This window comes from Pagrus major, chromosome 21 (assembly GCF_040436345.1).
Source record: "Pagrus major chromosome 21, Pma_NU_1.0".
Taxonomy (NCBI): Eukaryota; Metazoa; Chordata; class Actinopteri; order Spariformes; family Sparidae; genus Pagrus; species Pagrus major.
Genome location: NC_133235.1, coordinates 15279220 through 15300893, shown reverse-complemented (window position 1 = coordinate 15300893; position 21674 = coordinate 15279220). Strand labels below are relative to the sequence as shown.

Here is a 21674-nt window from a genome sequence, read left to right as displayed (position 1 = left end):
TCACCCCCCCTACCACCACCACCACCACCACCAGCATTGGGCAAGTTACTTTCAAAATACAATATATTACATATTACTAGTTACCTTCATTTTAAAGTAATGTATTACATTACAATATTACTGTCTGTGTAGAATAATAGATTACTTTTTACACTACTTTTTAGTTACTTTAAAAAAATGCCCAAATATCCTTTATAGAACAATTAAATAGCCGAGATCCTTCTAAGTAAACGAATGGCCTTGGACACAGCGATGAGCAGGCAGACAGGATCACAGTCTGATATATTGTGAGATAGGAATAAATACTTTTAATTTGAAACACAATAGACCTACACCTTCTATAATGTAGCCTATGATGACATGACAAGACAAAAGTCTCTTTCTCTATGCCTTTTTATTTTAGTCCACAGAACAAGGAACACATTGGGCATAATGTGATTCAAAAATGTAAATTAAAGTGTGCTGGGAGGATTAGGCTTCATCATTAGGCTCATTTCAGTCACACAGAGACTTAACAAAGAATTTAATTTAATTTTGATGCCAGAGCCAATAAACACCCGTGACTACTGCAGGGTCAGTCCACACCAGAGTAAATGCAGATTAAACACATTCACATTGGGGGTGAAAGCCAGATGTTAGCAGGATTTTGTAGGATTTTTGTCCAGTACCTAAGAGGCATTTGACAGGGGGTAGTGGTGCTCGTACTGCTTTTGTCCACAGCAGGCACCATAATAAGAAAAAATGAAAGCAGCTTTAAATTTACGACACAAGTGATAAACTCACAAATGCTATCTTTATGTTAAAGTGGTGAACTGTGATGACTGAAGCTTGCCTGGTTTACAGATGTTTTAACTTCTGTCAGGAAATTAAGAAATTTGAAATACAAAGGTAAAATACATACAAAGTCATATATATACATACTGTGTATAGCCTATATTTTCCCTTTGGATTGAACCTATATTTTAGTGTTTTGGTTTTCTTCTGACATTATATATTTAGAAACATGATGTGTGTGCTGTTTATAACAGAACAAAGTCAGACGAAGGTTATCTCACTTTCTAAATCAATATGAAAAGCTGACAAGTGAAAGTAGCTCATTTTGAATTATTTAATAAATTAATTAACTGTATCTTCTGTAAAATCTTGTGTAAAACTGTCAGCAGGCCCACATATAGAGGAGAGGTCACAGTGATGACTGATGCTGCTGCTGCTGCTGCTGCAGTCTGCTCTCTTGCAGCCACAGCGCCACCTGCAGGACCACAGAGGCAGTGAGGGCTTCCTCTATGAGTTCATGTTGAAATGCATTGACATCGAGCTCTGCCAATGGCTGTGAGTCAGCGTCACTGCAGAGCTGCACTTCAATAATCTCTGATTATTATCAATGCTGTATTCCTGTCCTTTAAAGGACCTGCAGCGGACCAGGCAGGGTGCAATTTATAGATCCTAGTTAGTCGTCTGAGGCTGATCTGTGTTCAGACAGAATCATGGATCAATTTCGTGGCTTATTTGCTAAACTGGACCAAAACGATGATGGATTCATATCGGTGGCGGAGCTCCACGACGAAATGAAGAAGCATGGTATCCTGTCTGCGGATGGCAAGGTCCAGGTAATATTCATCATAATCTAATCTAATTTCATCCATTAAATCATTCATTAATGTGCTGTTAGTCACAGCAAACCTGCTAATTGAAGAGGTGTCTCTCCCCTCCCAGACCATCATTGACTCTTATGACACAGACAAAGATGGCCTGCTGGATTATAAAGAATTCCTCAGCTACTTGATGGACAGAGAGAAGAAATGGAAGATTCACTTTCATGACCTTGACAAGAACAAGTGTGGTGAGAGCCTTACCTATGGAAAAATGCTACATGTATACTTATATTTCTCAAGGAAACACAAGAGAATGCCATGATATACAATAACCGTGTTGAATACACTATGAACAATGCATAATGATAATAGTAAAATGTGTTTCATTGAGCATTATCAAGGTCACACAGGAAGGAAATTCCTGCACAAGACTTGTTTATTGTAAGCAACTATAGATCAGTTTACTGCAGAGTGTGACCTTTGCACTCATAGAGTTTACAGTATCACCTCTCAGGGAGCACAATCGACACATGACACTTGGCAGAGTATACTTGGAAGGACAGTCTCAGTATCTGTTTGTAATTGTTTGCATTTCTTCTCTGATCAGGAGTGATTGACCAGGAGGACATCATATGTTTGTTTAAGGAGTTAGGAGTGGTCATATCAAAGCCGAATGCAAAACAAATTATACAAATGTAAGATTTTTTTGCCCACTAAAACAAACATTCACTGCTGCAGATTTCACACACTCATAAACAGGTGTCATAATGTAGTATTATAAGTTATATATATGTATTAATGCTTAACTATCAGTTATATACATCATAATGCAGGTAACTTAACTTATGGCTTACCGCATATTCACAAACCTGTATTACCAGAGATGTGGACTTGAGTCGTTGTTTTAATGACTTGCAACTTGACTTGACAGAGAATAAGTGACCTGAGACTCGACTTCAACTCGTGACTTGACTTGAGACATGATGGCGTATATGAAGCGATGTAACTGAGTACATTTACTCAAGTACTGTACTTTTTTCTGCAACTTCATGCTTCTACTCCACTGCATTTTCGAAGCAAATATTGTACTTTATACTCCACTACATGTATGTGATAGATTAAAACCAAAGTAGCACATTTTTAATGAAATATCTTTTATCGAATTAAAATAAAACCCCATTGATTCTGATAATCAGGAAAAAATCCTCCAATAAACAGCCAGGCCAACAATCGCTTGACTAGTTTACCAGTACAAAGTGTATACATGCATGTGAATATATGTATAATTTACTTTTACTTGTACTGTAATACTTTTGTGCATTTTTTGCCAGAACATTACCTTGATACTTATATATATATGTCTAATATCAGATAGTTCAAGACTTTAACTCAAATACTCTTCATATGGTCAACTTTTACTTTTACCAAAGTATTATTCTAACACAGTATCTTTACTTTTACTCAAGTATGACTTTTGGTCACTTTATACAACACTGCTCAAATGACTCTCTGTGTTCCTTTTTATGTTTTCATAAATAAAACGAATGTTTTAATAACGTGTAAATAGTATGTCGCCTCTGAAACAATTTCAGTTTCTTCCTGTTCTCACTTCGTCATAGTAGGTGGCAGTTATGCACCGTAATGTTGGTTGCCACCTGCCAGAAAACAGACAAAGTGTTTGGTATGATTGTTATTTTTTTATGCTTTTGTACAGTTATGGTTACAGACTCTCTCTCCACCTGCAAACACTTGTATTTTGAGTGTAATTCATTTGCCGGTAAATAGACAAAACGCTCGATAAACAAAGTTAAAGATGAATTTGACTCAGTTATCACTATTATTTTCTTCAATTCTTCTATAGATACCCAGATAATATAATTATGTGAATTCTTCAGGTTTATCCATGATAATCATGTTGTGAAAAGCTTATGTTGTGACAGCCCTACATGGGACTTGACTTGACTTGACTTGACTTGAACTGCCCAGCATGAAATGACTTGAGACACATGTCGGACCAACAACAAGCCATCAAGCCTGCAGTTACAAAAGAATAAATGAATGGTTTGTGTCCTGAAAGCTACTGCTCTGTCAAAAATTAGTTACTTAGAACTGAACAATAAACACAGTACCAGCAACTTTTAAAGCCTTAGTATGTCTCTTAGTAGACAGGGTTTGATGACAAAATACACAGCTGGTCATTGAATCTTCATGACAATATGTGATGAAGTCAGTATCTATTGTTTTGTGAACACCAGGATGGATAAGGACAGTTCGATGACCATCGACTGGGATGAATTCCTCCACCATGTCATCCTTAACCCTGTGGATAACATCAGGGAGCTGGTGTCCTCCTGGAAACACAGTCTGGTAAGATCTGGTGGCCACATCACTCTAATGCGGTAACACTTCAGTAAAGCAGAGGTTTGCACAAACTATGACACATTCACTGTCCACTTCAGCATGAGTAATAACGCTGATTAAAGGATGAAAAATGTGATTTTTCATCTCAGGTTTTTGATGTGGGTGAGAGTCGTGCGATGCCCATCGAGTTCCCAGAGGGGGCGTCTGGTTTCGGTGCATGGAGGACGTTTGTTCTCGCAGCAGGACTGGCTGATGTTGTCTCCCGAACTGTGACGGCTCCCATCGACCGGCTGAAGACCCAGCTTCAGGTCAGCTCCACTGTCAGGAAATGCATGAGTTTGAATTTATCTGATTTTACACAATTTGACAAATGTATGGATGTTTGATTCCAAACACATATCCAAAGATGTGTCCCTTCCAACATTTGGTATTATGATGGTCTTCAATGGAAAAGTAAATTAGACTAAAAATACATACACAAACACATCCAGGTATGCATGACACTGGCTTAACTGTAACTTTCTTTTTAAACATCACTTTGGTGGCAGTGGTTTGGTTTTGTTTCCACAGATTCAATGGAAGCATGATGAGCTTTGAGCTACAGAGTTTCTCACAATGGGCATGAAGCTTTGACAGATTTTGTGTCCTTTCTTGATCTAAAACCTCACACAAAGTCTATTGATCTTAATAATTTAAGCTCAAAGGTGCATTTACTAGCTTTCAGAGCTTTCATCCATGTCTCACAGTATAACTGAAGCTGAGAAAATAAGAGACCATCTTGTGAAGGGATTGCACCAGCCGACGCCCCTCAACATGTTGTGATTCCCACCCACAATGACTCCTGTAATGACTCCCACGCAGTAGTCATTTTAAATACATTATTACACAAATACTCAGTACTGATGGGTCGGACCACACCCATCTTCGAACTCTGCCTTCATTTGCATCTCAACTACAGACGTGTAAAGTCTTGAATGTGGGTCAGGCACACAGTGGGGGGCAAATGGCCCCTTCAGTTCTTTGTACCCCCTACACCACATACCAGACATGCTGTTGCACCAGGTAACTAGTAGGTGGTCCTTTGAGCTGAGAGTCTTGTGTTACATTTACTGTTCCTAAAGATGGAAATGAATTTCCACGATTAAACTCACACAAAGTCATTTGAAGGCTAATTTGAATGAGCATTTCATGTGTGAAGTGATATTCTTTCATGTGGTCTGGACTCTGTTCTTACATCTTCTTCGTAGGTATTTTTTATAAGCCAAAGAATGAAAACTTGAACCAGAATCATCTTGATCTATGTAACAAATGACCCGGTGTTACAATATGAAATAAAGTGCTGTCCCTGTTTTACATTTCTGTGTCAAGCTGTAAAGATAGCTGTTATCGGCTAGCCTAGCTTGTTTTACATAACTCGTCTTTCCCTGATAGTGGATCAGCATTCAGTTTACTGCATGTGATATATCAATAACCCCTTTAATATGTAAGTAAGTATGTAAAACAGAACAGAACAGAACAGCAAACATACACACACTTAAATCACAGAGAGCAAGCCTCGAGTTCATGGGAAAGCCAGCCTAAAGACATGTGTTTTTAATTGTTTTTTTTAATTTATGAAAAGAGCAATGGTCAAAGGATTTATAAGTGTGTCTGAAGTGCTGTGTTTTGCAGTTGCTTTATACAGTTAATGCTTAGTATCCTTGAAAAAGAGCTCAGTCCATGTAGTCATTCTCTGTAGCGGACACAAACCTCTGACCTCTGAGGATAGAGCAAGTGAAAAGAGATTGACATCAGTAACAGAGAATAATTTCTGTCTTGTAATATATTAAAATATATCTGATGTTTTTGGATTAATATTAGTGTTAATGTTGCATTTTACTGCTGTATATTGAAGGTTGAGATCATTTTAACAACTTTATATACTGTTTGGTAGTGTAATCTACAGATAATGCATGATTGTCTATAAGATCATCATATGTCTTTAGTGTTGCTGTCCAGTGAGAACCACTTATTTCTAAAGAAAAAGAAGAAAAATAAAAACAGCCCGTTTTCAGCTTTGTGATGATGCATTTTCCAGATAATCCAAAAGGCAGGTTTAAATAGTTTATTCATCTTAAAAGTAGGATCATTTCTCAACCCATGAAGGAACATTTCATCCTTCAGTTTATCAGAAAAACTTTTATTTAAAATGATCAAATTTGGATCTGAATAGTGACTAGTAACTAAAACTTTCAGACAAAATATAAAGTTTTTATAGAATAAAAAGTACAAATTTGTACATATAAATGTACTTATTTACATCCCACCACTGTGTATTTATCAATTGTTTATCAGGAGGCATAACATAGCATTCACTGCATCTGCCTGTAAAAGTGATTCATATGAAAATATTTCCTGGGTGCTCTGTAGGTTCATGGATCCAAGGCCTTCTCTCAAGGCTTTCAGGAGATGAAGGCAGGTGGTCTGCGGTCGATGTGGCAAGGCAACGCCGTCAACGTGCTGAAAGGAACACCACAATCAACACTACAGTGTCTCATCTACGCCCAGGTGAGACAGCAGCAGGCTCTCTGTATGAATTATTGATGCACCAGTTTTCTATCTCTACTTGACAAAAACACTGAGAGCTTCTCTTCTCCGTCCAGATGAAGGTGTACACCCAGAACAGAACACAGGAGACGCTGACGGTGCAGCAGCGCTTTGGATTGGGGTGTGTGTCCGGTGCTGTTGCTCACGCTGCCTTCTACCCTTTAGAGGTATCAGAGATCAGTGGCAGGTCTGAGTGCTTTAACGTTTCTGTCCTGTTCTGTATTCTGTCGTAACAGATGAACATAAAAATGTTACTTCAGCAAAAGTGAAGGTCACCCATAAAAATAGAACTTGACTAAAAATCTCGTATGCACTTGAGTAGCAGAAAATGGAAATACTGGAAATGTACAAGCATCTCAAAATTATACTTAAGTACAGGAGTTGAGTAAATGTATGTAGTTAAATTTCATGACTGGATGTGTGTGTGTCATCTGAATTGATAGTAAAGCGTACATTTTGACTTTGATTCAGCAAAACTTTTCATTTACTGTAGCACTATTATCATTAGCATTTTTTTTTTAAATCACTGTCACATTTTTGAAATAATAAATGTTTAGAATTAAACACTTGTAATTTAATTGTTATGAGTAAGATGAACAGTGTGTAAATTGTAAAATTTATCAATGGAGGTTTATGTTCATAATCTCTTTCCTCTTGTTTCCACCTTCAGGTACTGAAGGTGAGGTTGAACCTGCAGCAAGCTGGTACCTATCACGGAGTCGTGGCATGCGCCCGATCTATTTACAGACATGAGTCGATGTCGTCCTTTTACAGAGGATTCAAGCCGAGCATCCTCTGCATGATCCCCTATGCAGGTGTGGAGTGTGCAGTTCATCAGGTGAGACAGAACAACACTCAAACATTAAATACGTGTTTGTCTGGAAGATGCTTTCATTAACTGTTTGTTTTGTAATTTCAGTCAATCATGAGCTGGGCAAAAAGTGATCCAGCCTACAACAGTGACTCCAAACTGTTCCTCTTCAGTTTTGTGGCCTTTGCTTCAGGACAAATGACCAGTTACCCTCTGGCAGTGATCAGGACTCAGCAGCAAGCACAAGGTAAACATTTGCATTTTCTCTGACTCATTTTTGACATTATTTTTTAACTATTTGAGATGCTCTACGCATTTACACTATTTGTTTTGTTTTCCAGCTTTCAGCTCAGATTCACGTCCAGCTTCAGGTGTATTACAAGGACTTACAGGGATATATGAAAGACGTGGACTGAGAGGATATTATAATGGGATGGGAGCCAGCTTCGTCAGGGCGATCCCCTGTGCACTGATAAACTACACTTTGACTAGAAAATTTGAAAATGTGTTTTCTTCAATGGAGTCATGAATGTAGCAAAGGGGTTGCTTTCTTTGTGTGCTGAACTGTCGCTTTTACATTTTTTTCAGGGATTTGATGAGGAACACAGAAAACTAAAGCTGTGAACTAATATTAATGTTAAGTGTCCAATGATAACTGCAATCTTTAAAAAAATGACTGAAATTGTAATTCATGTCTGCCAGATATGAATCATCTTGTTATTCAACTTTAGCTTTTTTAAAGCTTGAGTTAAGTGAAGGGTTTACCACCGATCAAGAGATATGGTGAAGTTTATAAACACACATAACACCTCACTAAACGCTGATACATGGTTGACTTGAAACTTACAGTGTGATCAAGATGAAACTGGACAGTGCAAATGAGCATGTGTTGAAGTGTGAGCTGTAGGCTACAATAAAATTTTATTTGATAAAAAGCATCTTCTTTTCTATCATTTAAATTGTATTTGCTTCATTGTTTCTTGAGTTGAACTAATGTCTCTTACATAACACCGGTGCGATTATTTGTGCGTTAAACCATTTTTTTAAAACCAAATTAAGACATGTATTGGATTTTAAAGGAGACCAATTATGCTTTTTGTTTTTTTCCTTTCCTTCCATGTCTTATATATGTTGTTAGAAGTTAAAAAGGTCAATGTCTGCACCAACAAAAGCTCCTCTCTCCCACAGAAAACACTGCTCCTGAAACACCGCATCAGTAGTCCTGCCTTTAAATCTGCGACTTTGGGTGATGGATCACAGTGTCATAGAGTCACTTATTTGCAAAATGAGTTTAGCCTGTGGCACAGCTGTTATGTTGTTGTAAGCAGTGCTGGCTCAGGCATGTGTGAGCTGCCAAATCACAAGAGACCAGGCATTCAGGAGGAAGGGCCTTAAAGACACAGGAGCTAAAACAGACGGAGGGGGAATACAGTGCTGCAGCACCAGACAGTGTGAGAAAACTGATGTGTTTTTTGAGCACTAAAGCATTAAAACCTATTGTCTCCTTTCAGGAGTTAGGATAAGGTTGTTAATATTTCTATGTTACAAATCAAAACCATGGTTCATATCAGCCGAGTTTGGATGAATCATAATATTATGGAACTATGGGGAAATCAGTTTTTAATTTGTGATAACAAACATGAGAAAAAAGTACAAATGCAATGATAGATACAACCATTTTTTTTGTTGAAGAACCAACTATAAAGGGTATTTTTCTAAGGTAAATATGAGAAGTGATGCATGATAATTCAATAGTAAGTAATAAATCTGACAGAGTCAATTCGCCATGTATGACTACTTTTGCTTTTCTGTACATTTTGCTGCTAATAAATCTACACACATTGCTGAATTTAATGAAAAATGCAGTATTTTTGACTTGATTAAGCCCATGGAAGCTCCGCCTCGGCACAGCCCGAGACCAAACTGTTGTTTGTGTTGTGTAATCCCGCGAGAAATCCTTCAAGAGCAAATTATAAACGACACGTCAAATTATTAGTAACCCCAACCGAAGTCATACCCTTAATTTAACAAAAATAGAAACATCTTGGCCGGATTAGCAACTGAAAGACCGCAATTTGGGCGCAGTCACAGTTTTAATGAAAATGTTGTGACAGTTATCGCGAGACGTAATTTGACCGCGAGTTTTCCCATCCACATCCTGTGAATGTAACCCGCCATCTTGTCGTACCGAGGAGGAGAACAGCAGCAGATATGGCTGACTACAGCAGCGTGGCTCCCCCGTCCTCTAACGCCGGTGGCGGTATGAACGACGCTTTTAAAGACGCTCTCCAGCGAGCACGACAGGTAAGAAGACAATCAGCACATTTATTATAAAAATAATTTCGAAGTCAGGACCAAAAATCGAGTTTCACTTGCTTTCTGCCGTCACATACGGCATCACGACATGCTAAGCTAAGCTAACGAAGAATGACTTGCTCACGCTACGCCACACTGCAAAAGCGAAAGCAGATATGAGCACAGAAGCGATCCTCGCTGCCTGTATAGATTAAATTGGACAAATACATCAGGTATCGTAAAATCAAAGCTTCGTATAGGTGCATGACACCAACCAAGTAGTTAAAGTGGAAGTATTCGCCTTCCTTTGTTGGTCCTGACTTCCGGACAGAAGTGTAGGCCGCAGTCAGCGTGCCTGCTAAAACGCAGCAAACGTGAACAGCCAAGAAAGCATCAGAAACGTTGTTTACTCTTCTTGTTTTGTGTTTCAGATTGCAGCGAAAATCGGCGGTGATGGCGTTGCGGCACCCCAGACAAATGAATTTGGCTACGGGGGCCAGAAAAGGCCCCTGGAGGACGCTGGTGGGTATTTTCCCATGCCTAACCTGAATATCGGTCAGTGACTCAAATCGATTCAATGCAAGTCTTGATAGTTGATGCTTGCCTGTGTGTGTTAGCAGATACTTAATTGTATTTTCTTAGAAATGATCTTAACCAAATTAAATGTACAGTAACAATTTTCATATCAATGTTAATTTGATCCAGTATGACCTAACATTCTGTACATGGCAACTAACCGTACAAGCAGTTAATTTCCATGTTATTTTGTTCAGTTTTAGCCTGTGCAGATTGTTACTTAGTGCATGTCTGTAGAGGTGAATGATATTTTCACTGTTTGTTGTCAGAACTGTTCCAGGTCAAAATCTAGCGATGAAAATGTATCAGTTGGCATCCCAATATATGTGATAACATGGTTTAATCTATGTATATATTGGGGTGGGTGATAGGCATTTTGTCTCAATATACAATCTGAATCAAGACGATACAGACTGACACAGGATTCAGTTTAAACCAGGTGAGAGATTAAGATGAAATTAAACAGCCAAGACTAAAGGCAAAGTAATTTGGATGCAGTTAATGTGTACGGTCTGTGATGAAAACTCATGCACCACGCTGAGAAGCTGATGTATAACCCTAACCCTAAATATCTGAGACCTGAACACATACAAAGATGTTGGAGAGACCATAGTTTATACAGTCATATCAAGTACACGACAACAGTACATTAGTTAATTTTAACCCCAGCAACATGAAGACTTGATTGCATAATTAGCACCGACTTTTCAGTGTAATAAGGCAAATCTAGGAAAAAGTCACAACGGCCAATACAGCAATCCTGCAGTAAGTCAGCCCCCTCCTTCATGAAGGTTGTAATTTGGTCAGTTTTTTTTATTTGAACAGGTTTAGAGGTGTTGGTTAGTTTGTGGTGTTGTTGAACTGCAATATGCAAAACAGAGGTGTGTCTAGTATTTAGTTTGCCCCAAATGATTTGCACAGCCGTGAAATGCAGTTACAGTGCACCACAAACATCCTCAAAGAGGCCTCCTGAAGGCGAGTAGACACACCCTTTTGAGCAGTTTCAACAAAAAACGAAAACTATAACCTTTATGGAGGTAAGATTTCCTGCAGGTCTGTTAAGTTTGACTGCATTAATTTCACTAGATGTACCTAATAAAATAGCAATTGAAAGTATATCCCAGCTCTGTATGTCAACACCATTTGCCTTAACCGTTTATATTTCAGGCATTGTTGATGATACATTTTCAGATTGAAGAACACTGTTGGTAATGTGATTATCAGTGTAGTGACAGATACTTATGCCGGTTATTATGTTATGTTGTTACAGACCAACCAGAGACAAAGAAAGTGGCTACAAATGATGGTACGTGACCTCATGAAATAGTTGTAGTTAGAGTTAAATATGTAATTTTTGATGATTCTCTGCAGAAAGTAATAAGCCCAAACATAAGCACGAATCAGAAATTTGGTGCGTGGGTTTAACTTATATTTGTTGTATACTTTCCCTCCTCATGTAATGTCTTTTCCACCTCCCCAGCCTTTTCAGCGATGGGAGGAATGGGTGGCCCCCCAAGGTGAATTCAATCAAGCAAGATACATAAAGATATTTCTGTCTTCCACTTTTCGCTGTTTGATAGAAAGCTCACATTGATTTGTTATGTTGTTTTCAGGTCAATATCAGAGGAATTCAAGGTTCCAGATGGCATGGTTGGATTCAGTAAGTTTTCAAACACTAAACGGCAAAAGAATGAGCTCAGTAACGTATTTATTAAACATTTGGAGGTAACACAATTTTTTTTCTTGTAGTCATTGGAAGAGGAGGTGAACAAATATCACGTCTGCAACAGGAATCTGGATGTAAAATACAGATTGCACCTGGTAAGATCTGTTGCTGATATTGTGGATGTCATTAATGATAGTTTTGGTTATTGTTATACGGATTGCATTAACTGTTTTTTCTGTGTTGTAGACAGTGGAGGAATGCCAGATAGGTCAGTGACGTTAACAGGAGGACCAGAGTCCATCCAGTGAGTTTGTTTTTTAATTTAAATCTCAGTTTTAAAAATCATGTTTTGTTGGTTTTCAAACTTTCAATGATAATTTCTTCTCCCATCAGGACCGCAAAGAGGCTACTAACAGAGATAGTTGAAAAGGGGCGACCGGCTCCAGCCTTCCATAACAACGACGGCCCGGGAATGACCGTCCAGGAGATTATGGTCCCTGCCTCTAAGGCTGGACTTGTCATTGGGAAGGGAGGAGAAACCATCAAAAGCCTTCAGGTCTGTGTCTAATTGCATGTTTTTGGTTCTTAAGTAATGCAAAGTAATGTGGATGCAGTTAATGTCTACGGTCCGTGATGAAAACTCATGCACCACGCTGAGAAGCTGATGTATAACCCTAACCCTAAACTTCTGAGACCTGAACACATACAAAGATGTTGGACAGACCATAGTTTTTACAGTCATCAATTATAAGACAGTGGTACATAGGTTTAGTTTAATCCCACAACTGGATGTCAGAACACATGCCCATGCACAATCTGATTGCATGTTTTTGGTTCTTTTAACCAACAGGAAAGAGCTGGAGTTAAGATGGTCATGATCCAAGATGGACCCCAAAACACAGGTGCAGACAAGCCACTCCGCATTTCGGGAGAACCCTTCAAAGTTCAGGTGAGTGTTCTCCCTGTTGACCCTTGCACTTTTAACATTATAGCGGGTTATAATGAAATAAGACTTTTCTGTGAGCTAGCTCTGCTTTCATCTCTTTAAGTAAATCCTTCTCCAGAGCCCAAATGCTTTCTTACATGCCTTGTTTTTTGTCTCCATGGAGACCAGTGGAGTAGTGCTCTGATTAAATGTGCTTTCTTTTCTCTTTAGCAAGCCAAAGAGATGGTGATGGAGCTGATCAGAGATCAAGGCTTCAGGGAGCAGAGGGGGGAATATGGTTCACGAGTTGGAGGCGGCGGAGGAGGAGGAGATAGCTTGGATGTCAGTAATTGTGAAAAATTGAATTTATCAGTTTGAAGTCGAGGGGTTGAATCCGTTTTAACTTGGTCTTTGCTTTCTGTCATTTAGGTCCCTGTCCCCCGGTTTGCTGTAGGAATTGTGATTGGCAGAAATGGAGAGATGATCAAGAAAATACAGAATGACACAGGCGTCAGGATTCAGTTTAAACCAGGTGAGATATTAAGATGGAAATATGAGCAACAGCCATGGTTAAAGGCAAAGTAGTGTGGATGCAGTTAATGTGTACGGTCTGTGATGAAAACTCATGCACCACGCTGAGAAGCTGATGTATAACCCTAACCCTAAATATCTGAGACCTGAACACATACAAAGATGTTGCGCAGACCATAGTTTTAAAGTCATCAAATACAAGACAATGGTACATAGGTTTAGTTTAATCCCAGCAACAAAAAGTCTTAATAGTCTGTAATGGCCCCCTTTTCTCCCTCCAGACGATGGCAGCACACCAGACAGGATAGCACAGATCATGGGTCCCCCTGACCAGGCTCAGCACGCAGCAGAAATAATTTCAGATTTGCTGAGGAGCGTCCAGGCCGGTGGGCCTCCAGGACATGGTGGTGGCAGAGGCCGTGGTCGCGGGCAGGGGAACTGGAACATGGGCCCCCCTGGTGGCCTGCAGGAGTTTACCTTCACTGTCCCAACCATGAAGACTGGCCTCATCATTGGAAAAGGTAAGTGACCTCTCGGTAGCAGGGCTCCATTTCGTTGAACGTTTGTCAGTTTTCAAACAAATCCAGAGTAGAAAACGACAGGAATCAGAAAGTTAACTTTATTGCGTTAGGGGACATGTCGCTTTACAGAACACAAAATGAGAAACATTTTAGTAAATGTTTTTGTCTGAACTCTTCAGGTGGTGAGACAATCAAGGGCATTAGCCAGCAGTCTGGAGCCAGGATCGAGCTACAGAGGAATCCTCCTCCCAACGCTGATCCCAACATCAAGATGTTCACAGTCCGCGGTTCCCCTCAACAGATCGACTACGCCAGGCAGCTGGTGGAGGAGAAAATTGGGGTAAGAAGTCAGGAGGATTACATTTGCGTTAAACATATATGTATGCAGACATTTGTCTCTTATAAGCTAGTTTACTGACCAGGAGTGCTTTTGTTTTCAGGGACCAGTCACTCCAATGGGTGGCCCACACGGCCCCCCTGGCCCACATGGAGGTCCAGGCCCACATGGTCCTCCTGGACCACCTGGACCCCCTGGTGCTCCCATGGGCCCGTACAACCCTGGACCATACAACCAGGGACCTCCAGGACCTCAGTAAGTACAGTGGTTATTCGTTTTTATCTTGTTGATAACAGGAAGACTCGCTGTGCGATATGGCCTTAAAGTAAAACAACAATATATCTCAATTTAGGAAAAAAATATATTTTGGAGATGGCCATTGGTGCTTTCCCTATATATTGAGATTTTTGATACATAATCATCAGTAATGAAGATATAATGATAAAATAAGTAAAGACAAGTATTAAAACAAATAGTCTGGTCAGTTCAGAAAATGACATCAATTTACTCTAATGCAGCTTTTAAAACAAGGAGAAGACAACACTTATAATATATCGTTATCTAAAGTCTAAGACGATGAATAGTCCTGTGATGTCAATACAATATCCACATTTTGTCAAGCTCCAACGTTGACAAATTTGAAGTTGTGCAAAGCTCATGTTGGTTTTGTTATTTTCTTTCATTAGTGGTCCACCTGCGCCTTACCAGCCTCAGGGATGGGGCAATGGCTACCCACACTGGCAACAGGGACAACCTGATCCAAGTGAGTACCTGCTACCATTTTAACAGAAATGAAAAAGCTCTTCATGATTTCTATGTTTGGGCCAAACTCTTTACTCAGACCCACATCAGATTATATAAAGGAAAGTTAACATTGTATGTTTATAGCTTTTATCTTGGCCTTTGTTTGGTAAGCAAACTTGTTTGTTGTGTCCAGATAAAGCAGTAGCCGATGCCAACGCAGCGGCGTGGGCAGCCTACTACGCTCAGTACAGCCAGCAGCCACAGGCTCCCATGACCCCGACGAGTGGAGCTCCTGGCACAACTCAAACCAACGGCCAAGGTAACTGAAGTGTTTCTGAATCAGCAAAGTGCCCGCTGCAGAAACTGTTTAGGGGAGTGTAGAGCAGTGTAGCTTACTAGCTTTACTTTAGTAGACATGTCCTATGCTCATGTCTTCGTGGTGTCGCTAACAGGAAACAAGTTGGTTTCACCTTGAAAATGACTTTGCTTTTGCAGAGCACCTTCTTTTTTTCTTTTTAAACTTTTTTATATTACTCCAGGGACAGGATAGTTTTCCTCCACCATCCCTAGGCTGACAGATCGACCCAGGCAGGTGGAGGACAAACTGCTGAGAATGATTCACTAATTACAAGTACCGTTCTTTTTAACAGGTGACCCACAGGCTGCAGGTCAGAGTGGACAGGCAGATTACTCCAAGGCCTGGGAGGAATATTACAAGAAAATGGGTATATGAACGTAGCTTCAGTGTACACCTATTAACACAAGACAGTCTAAACAGCTACTGGGCATTCAATCGGCTTCTTTTTCAGGTCTGGGTATTTGTCAGTACTGCTGGCCTGCTGTGGATCGTTTTCAGTGTGAATCCACTTGGTTTGACATTTGACGCCTGTGCTGTTTAGACTGCAACACTTTTGACTATCTACAGGACTGAGCTGTCGACACAGAACCACCTTTTTTGAGCTTAGAGTAGTTTATTCTCTAGATTATGTCAGGGTTTTTCCATGTGCCATGAATGTATTACTACTACTGAATGTGTGTAGAGTTAAATGATGCAATGCGTAGTATCAGTGATTTCAATTTGTTTATTTCATTCAACACTTGGATGCATTGACACATTTTTCCCTTCTCTTTGTAGGTCAACAGAGTCAACAACCTCAGGACTACACAAAAGCCTGGGAGGAGTATTATAAGAAACAAGGTGGGTACTCCTCAGATCAGATTTTATGCCAGGGTCACACTTAATTCATTTTACTTCCCATTTCAAATTTTCTGTGTAAAACTACTGTGAGAGATGTATTAGCGTGGGGTATACGTTAATTCTTGTGTACATTTGTTAATACATCAAATACATAAAACAGTTGATCAGCCTTATGTTCATGATGAAAGCACAATCAGAAGTTGGACCTGCAGCTATAGTTTATGATGGAGCCTGTTAGATATATTTGTGGCCCGATATTATCGGCTGATATTGTGTTGTCTGATATGCGCCGAAATTAAAACTTCCTTTTTTTTACAGAACATAATGCAGAAAAAGATGCTTGGGATAATGGTAATTAAATTCCTAGTGAAGTTTATTGTTTCAATGCACTGTTATTTTGGTCAAAAATATCCTGACTCCATTTCAAACACCTTTTGTCACAAGTTTTCAAAAACCACATTTGCAATATTTGTCTTAACATCATGATGTTTAGTAAAAAAACACATATATAACGTGGATGTGAGGCAAATGATTGCAGGAATGAAGTGTGATCCTGGTGTTAAGAATCAGGGTATTTGATAGAATGAGTGAACTTTTTTTTTTTATGATTCATAAACTGTCTAGACATCAGCTGGAAATGGGAATATCCCTACTAAGTAAACAAACTAGTTTTGGACAGTTTGTAAGCAGGGTCCAAAATAAGCACCTGTCACTCCCCAAACACTAGAGAAATCCATGTTGGCTGACAAAATAAACAAGGTTTGTCACGGTTAATGGGTATTGAAACTTATCATAGGTTGACTGACCATTATGCTTCTTATCAACTCTGCACACTGAAGTGTGATCCTGATGTTAAGAGCTGAGGGTACAACATATATCTGTCAATAATTAGTAGATTGTAGCTGGAATCAACCTAACTGGGAAAAAAACACCATGATGGAAGTACGTTCAAAAGAAAGTTTACTGGGAAGTGGTGCTTCACGGATAAGGGGGTGAGAAGAGATCGGCGGCTTTATGGCGGTAATGCAACTATAATGAGTAGCTGTGTTTGCGGCAGGTTATTTTTAATTCTTAATGACATAGGCCTTTTAAGATGGGGTGTTACTGTGAGGGGCAGTCAAAATTGCCATTCCTTGTCTTTTAATATTACATAATGTATCGCCTTTCTTTTTTTTGTTTTTCTTTTACATTTTATGAAGTTGCCTTTCTGACAAAAGAATATCATCCATAAACTGGATGATAAACAGTTTTAACTTGAATGGCACTCTGTAGAGCACATACCTTTGCCAAGGCCCAGCAGTCCCCTTTTAATTAAATCAAGTCTAATCAAATAGAAAATATTAAATTCACTAGATCCGGATCTTTATTTGGATCTGTATCAAAGTATACTCACTCATAGTTACCAGACACCTTAATGCGTAATATGTTTTTTTGTTTGTTTTTTTCCATCCGTGAACATCCTCGCGTTACTCCCTATAAAATAAATGAAAATGTAAAAAAAATGCCCTACCTTGCAATGTTTAAGATAATTAGAAAGTATTTGTGGAGCCGCACCAAAAGTAAATGGGGTTAATCTAGGCTGAGATCCATCCTCCGGCCAAGTTTGGTGAAAATCCGCTTGGTAGTTTTTGTGTAATCCTGTTGACAAAACATCCAACAAGCCAACAAATGGACACTGGTGAAAACATTATGTCTTTGGTGCAGGTGATAAATAAGGTTTCTGAAGTAGAGTGGTGTTCTTTGTAGCTGAATGTATTACATGTTGAAGGGCGGCTGTGCTCCTCCAGCAGCCCTCTGTAGTAGAGAAGCTGCTCTTCCAGCTGCCCAACAGAAAGGCAGAAGGTTTCTGACCCGCCACCCAGAGAAAGTGGTGCTGGGTTCGTTCCCCTTCTTATAAATGTCATCACCAGCTCAGATTTTTAACTGAAATAGCTGCTGAAACTTTGTGGTTAATGTTTAATATGTTGGGATACATGTAAAGCTAGTTAATTGTCCACATTCAAGTAAACAGCTTATTATTTTACATAGAGGACTTGCCAGTGTACCAATGGGCTCTGTTTTTTCCCCTCCAGGTCAAGCGGCCCCTCAGGCCCCAGCAGCAGCCGCAGCCTCCCAGCCTGGAGGCCAGCCGGACTACAGCGCTGCCTGGGCGGAGTACTACCGCCAGCAGGCCGCTTACTACGGCACAGCCAACCCTCAACAGATGGGTGCAGCACCACAAGCCCCTCAGGTACACCCCTGCTAAGAATCTGCCCTCCACATCCACTGAATACTCAATTGTTTTGTGCCCTAACCCTCCTTCACTCCTCAGGTTTTACAGGGTTCCAGTGACTGCAGCAGCTTCACACATTTAACCAAAACTGTTTCCTCCCTACACAGGATTTTAACTTTTTAATTTTGGGAAGCTGAGTCCACTGTTTCTGCTGTTAACATGCAATGTATCTTCTATGTATTTTTTTGCACAGGGCCAGTAATGTGAAGTGGACATAAAGTAAATGCTACCTTGTCGAAACAAAATCCTTTGTTAAATGTTTGGATGCAGACGCCTTGATGAAGATCTTAAATTTCCTTGGTTTGAAAGTGTTTCACATAGATGGCAGATTACCCGGCGAGCACGTCCTCTTTCATTTTTTTGTTTTTCTTTTTCTTGTAAATGCTTTGTTTTTAGTGAGGTAATTATACATATGGTCATTCCAGCCCTGTATCTACATTAAATGTGGTTAGAACTCATGTTTATTAAACTGTAGACATTACCATGTAAATCATCTCAGTTTTAAAAATGCTATTGCCTGTTGTGTTTTTGCAATAAAACAAACTGAAACCTCCTGTGTTGGTAAGTTGGGGTGGTTTGAAACCAAAGGGGTTGAGATATACTTCTGTATGTTTTTGTTTTACTGGGGGAAAAAGTTAAAAATGCAGGCCATGTGTGGGTTTTATTGTCCAAAAAGGTTCACTCAAAGTTGTGCTGTCCTGTCTCTCTCCAACTGTCTATAAGGCTCTTAGAAACATTATGTGCGTGCGATGATCCTGAGTGATTTCAGACGAACAACCGTCCTTGTTGATAGACGTTTATTTTTCACCTCTGTTTCCTGACATTGCTCTGACTGTAGCAGTAGACAGATGTTTGTCATAAGAAAGCTGACAGGTATCTCTGTACCGTTACTCATGCATTAACTGCGTTGCTGTGGCGCTCTTAATAATTTTGCCTGGTTTGCTGACATTGTTGAGGTAGTATGCACTGTATTTTGCCTTGATAGACACTTCCTCCTCCACAGGCAAGTTTAGAAAAGCGGTAAGCAAGTATTTTTCTTAACGTGGTTGCAAGAAATGTTGCATATTTTTTAGTGTTACATCTATTTTTTTTTTGCTGTTCTTTTTCCAGGACAGTCAGGTAAAAATTGCCACTGTATCGAAAAATGCATTGAAACGTTTGTCTTGCCCATTTTGAAATTGCGAACTAACTCACATGTATAAATTTGTTTTTAAAAAAAATGTTTTTTTAATATAAAAACATTGCAAAAGTCGTTTTGCTGTGCCCATTCTGTTAGTGTTTATCCAATATAAGAAGATAGATGTTGTAGGGTCGGGGGTGGCTAAGCAGTCGTCATCCATCAGTTGAGCCCTCCTATACTGTAAGTACAAAACTGTGACTGACTTTGAGAGATACCCGCCTATTTTTGATGCATTATAAACTGCAAACGATGTAGTATTTTTGTCAAATATTGCCATTTCCCCCCCTGTCTCTGGGTAAGTATGAAATGTTCTGAGGAGAGGAATAATAGTCCTTTAGTCACATGTTTCTGAGACTTGTCTCCCCTTGTTTGACTCCACAACATTCAGACTTTGAATCTTCACAGTATGTTGATGCTCTGTAGATTGTTTGTGTAGGTAGTTGGATTTCTGAACTGAGGGTTTGAATGTCAGCACTCTGTTACACTGTCGGTAGGAACTGTTTAAGGATGTCCATGTGGGTTTTTTTTGCGTTTTCCTTGATCTGCTAAGTGCCATTGTCTAGTCGAGACTGTTTTTAAATGCCATTTATTGCAAAATATTGCTTAGAACAAGTCCTCCTGCATAACTCCAGTGTAGCATGCTTAGGTTTCTGCTGTTATTACTTTAATGTCCTATATGAGCATGTGGAATGCTAGTAGTGGAAGTGCTTCTGACTAGTTCAGTATTGATTCTGACATTTTCTGAATGAGCACTGTTGTGAAAGGCTGTTAATTTCTAAGACGTAAAAAAAAAAAAGAAATATTTGACTGCATTGTTCACTGATGGCAAACAGTGCAATATATCTGATCTTTGCAGTGTCATCCCAGACCTTGCACCTTAGGTTCTGCTGCAATAACACAGGTAAGCGAAACCTAAGGAAACCAGTGTTTTTGTCCAGTGACATGACCGATTGATTATATATGCAAAAGAAATGCTTACCTGTGTCTTTAACATGCCTCAATGCATTCATGCCTAGTCGTAAAGAAATGTCCAGGATCTCTAAGCCCTTTTAAGATGATCTGCTTTCATGAATGAACTGCATGATATGAGCTGTATGACTTGTTACCGAGAAAAAGTTGTTGAATAGGCTCACTGAGGAAATGTTGTCATTGTCGTATGTGCTCAATATTTGATACTAGCCTTAATTTTGCATCCTGGTAAGTCTGACTGACATGAAATCGATGCTCTAGACATCTCTGATTTTGGTTTATTCAACTGCATGCCATGCAAACTGCTGTCAGAAGTTAGCAATGTGCTCAACAGTTAGGTCAAAATGGTGAAATACATGAATATTTTTTAAAATTTCTCTGTCGTGGTGTGAATCTGCCCTCAAGTGCAGTGCAAACCTACTATTGAAACGCTGCTGCCTTCACTTCTCGCTCACAGTGTTGGAGGATGCTGCAAGCTTAGGTCATAGAATCAGGCCCTGTCGTAGTTTGTCCCCAAAATGGAGGAATCCTTTGAGTCATTCCCACTGCTGAACGTAGACCGTTCAAGAGCTCCAGTGATAAGGTAAAAACAGCAACGCAATGAAATTTAAATTCTGTGATTGCAAACTGTTGGTCAGATACATGTTTTCCAGCTCGGATTGACTGTTTTATTGTCTGATGGTTGTTTTTAATCGCTTCAATGCCTTCATCAATAACTGTTAGTCAGTAGGAATGTGCTTTAGAAAGTTGGATGAGGACAGGAACTAATGAACTTTCAATTACATATGCACTTTTATTGGCAGTAAATCTGGGGTTAATAAGTTTTAAATCACTTCTCTGTAGTTAAAAGGGTCACTTATTGTTTGAGGCTGTTCACTCTGTACATGTGAGATGCTCAGTGTTTCAACACAGAGGTCGTGGGGGTGTAGAAGACTAAACAAGGAGCATGCCTTAGAGGTAAAAAGGTTTCATGTGCTGTGTATATTATCAAAGCTATTGGTTTTTGTTTTCTGAATTAACTGTTGAAATGTTGCCATGTTCATTAATAAAGTTGTAACAAACAAATTAGACTAATTTACAAGAGTTTTATTTTAACCTGTAGAGGACGAA

The 21674-nt window shown here is 39.4% G+C and overlaps 2 protein-coding genes across 9 annotated transcripts; both read left to right on the top strand.

Annotated features, from left to right (window-relative positions):
* The first annotated feature begins 1484 nt into the window (after positions 1-1484).
* slc25a24l (solute carrier family 25 member 24, like) lies at positions 1485-7879 on the top strand. Its single transcript, XM_073490457.1, has 10 exons — positions 1485-1607; positions 1714-1840; positions 2200-2287; positions 3848-3959; positions 4103-4261; positions 6363-6500; positions 6596-6706; positions 7210-7377; positions 7459-7597; positions 7692-7879. Exons 1-10 carry the CDS (start codon positions 1485-1487, stop codon positions 7877-7879), a joined length of 1353 nt encoding a protein of 450 aa, XP_073346558.1.
* A 1643-nt stretch (positions 7880-9522) lies between these two features.
* Positions 9523-21632, top strand: fubp1 (far upstream element (FUSE) binding protein 1). 8 transcript variants are annotated; one of them, XM_073490564.1, is made up of 21 exons: positions 9543-9654; positions 10077-10200; positions 11492-11527; positions 11702-11738; positions 11835-11881; positions 11971-12042; positions 12134-12191; positions 12281-12443; positions 12738-12836; positions 13044-13154; positions 13242-13344; positions 13625-13864; positions 14044-14204; positions 14305-14456; positions 14888-14964; positions 15139-15264; positions 15596-15670; positions 16081-16143; positions 16462-16494; positions 18216-18373; positions 18609-18969. In XM_073490564.1, the coding sequence occupies exons 1-21, from the start codon at positions 9562-9564 to the stop codon at positions 18615-18617; spliced, it is 2037 nt and encodes a 678-aa protein (XP_073346665.1). In that variant the 5' UTR covers positions 9543-9561; the 3' UTR covers positions 18618-18969. The 8 variants fall into 8 exon arrangements, with proteins under 8 accessions (XP_073346668.1, XP_073346672.1, XP_073346665.1 ...); XM_073490567.1 differs by lacking the exon at positions 16462-16494 and having other exon boundaries at positions 9523-9654; positions 18609-21632; XM_073490571.1 differs by lacking the exon at positions 18609-18969 and having other exon boundaries at positions 9539-9654; positions 18216-18482.
* Positions 21633-21674: the final 42 nt, after the last annotated feature.

Coding starts and splice junctions, on each gene's coding strand:
- slc25a24l (XM_073490457.1), top strand. CDS start 1,485: ATGGATCAATTTCGTGGCTTATTTGCTAAACTGGACCAAAACGATGAT. Junction 4,262..6,362: donor GGCTGAAGACCCAGCTTCAG/GTCAGCTCCACT, acceptor GGTGCTCTGTAG/GTTCATGGATCCAAGGCCTT. Junction 6,707..7,209: donor CTGCCTTCTACCCTTTAGAG/GTATCAGAGATC, acceptor TTCCACCTTCAG/GTACTGAAGGTGAGGTTGAA.
- fubp1 (XM_073490571.1), top strand. CDS start 9,562: ATGGCTGACTACAGCAGCGTGGCTCCCCCGTCCTCTAACGCCGGTGGC. Junction 10,201..11,491: donor CATGCCTAACCTGAATATCG/GTCAGTGACTCA, acceptor ATGTTGTTACAG/ACCAACCAGAGACAAAGAAA. Junction 14,457..14,887: donor CAGGGACCTCCAGGACCTCA/GTAAGTACAGTG, acceptor TTCTTTCATTAG/TGGTCCACCTGCGCCTTACC.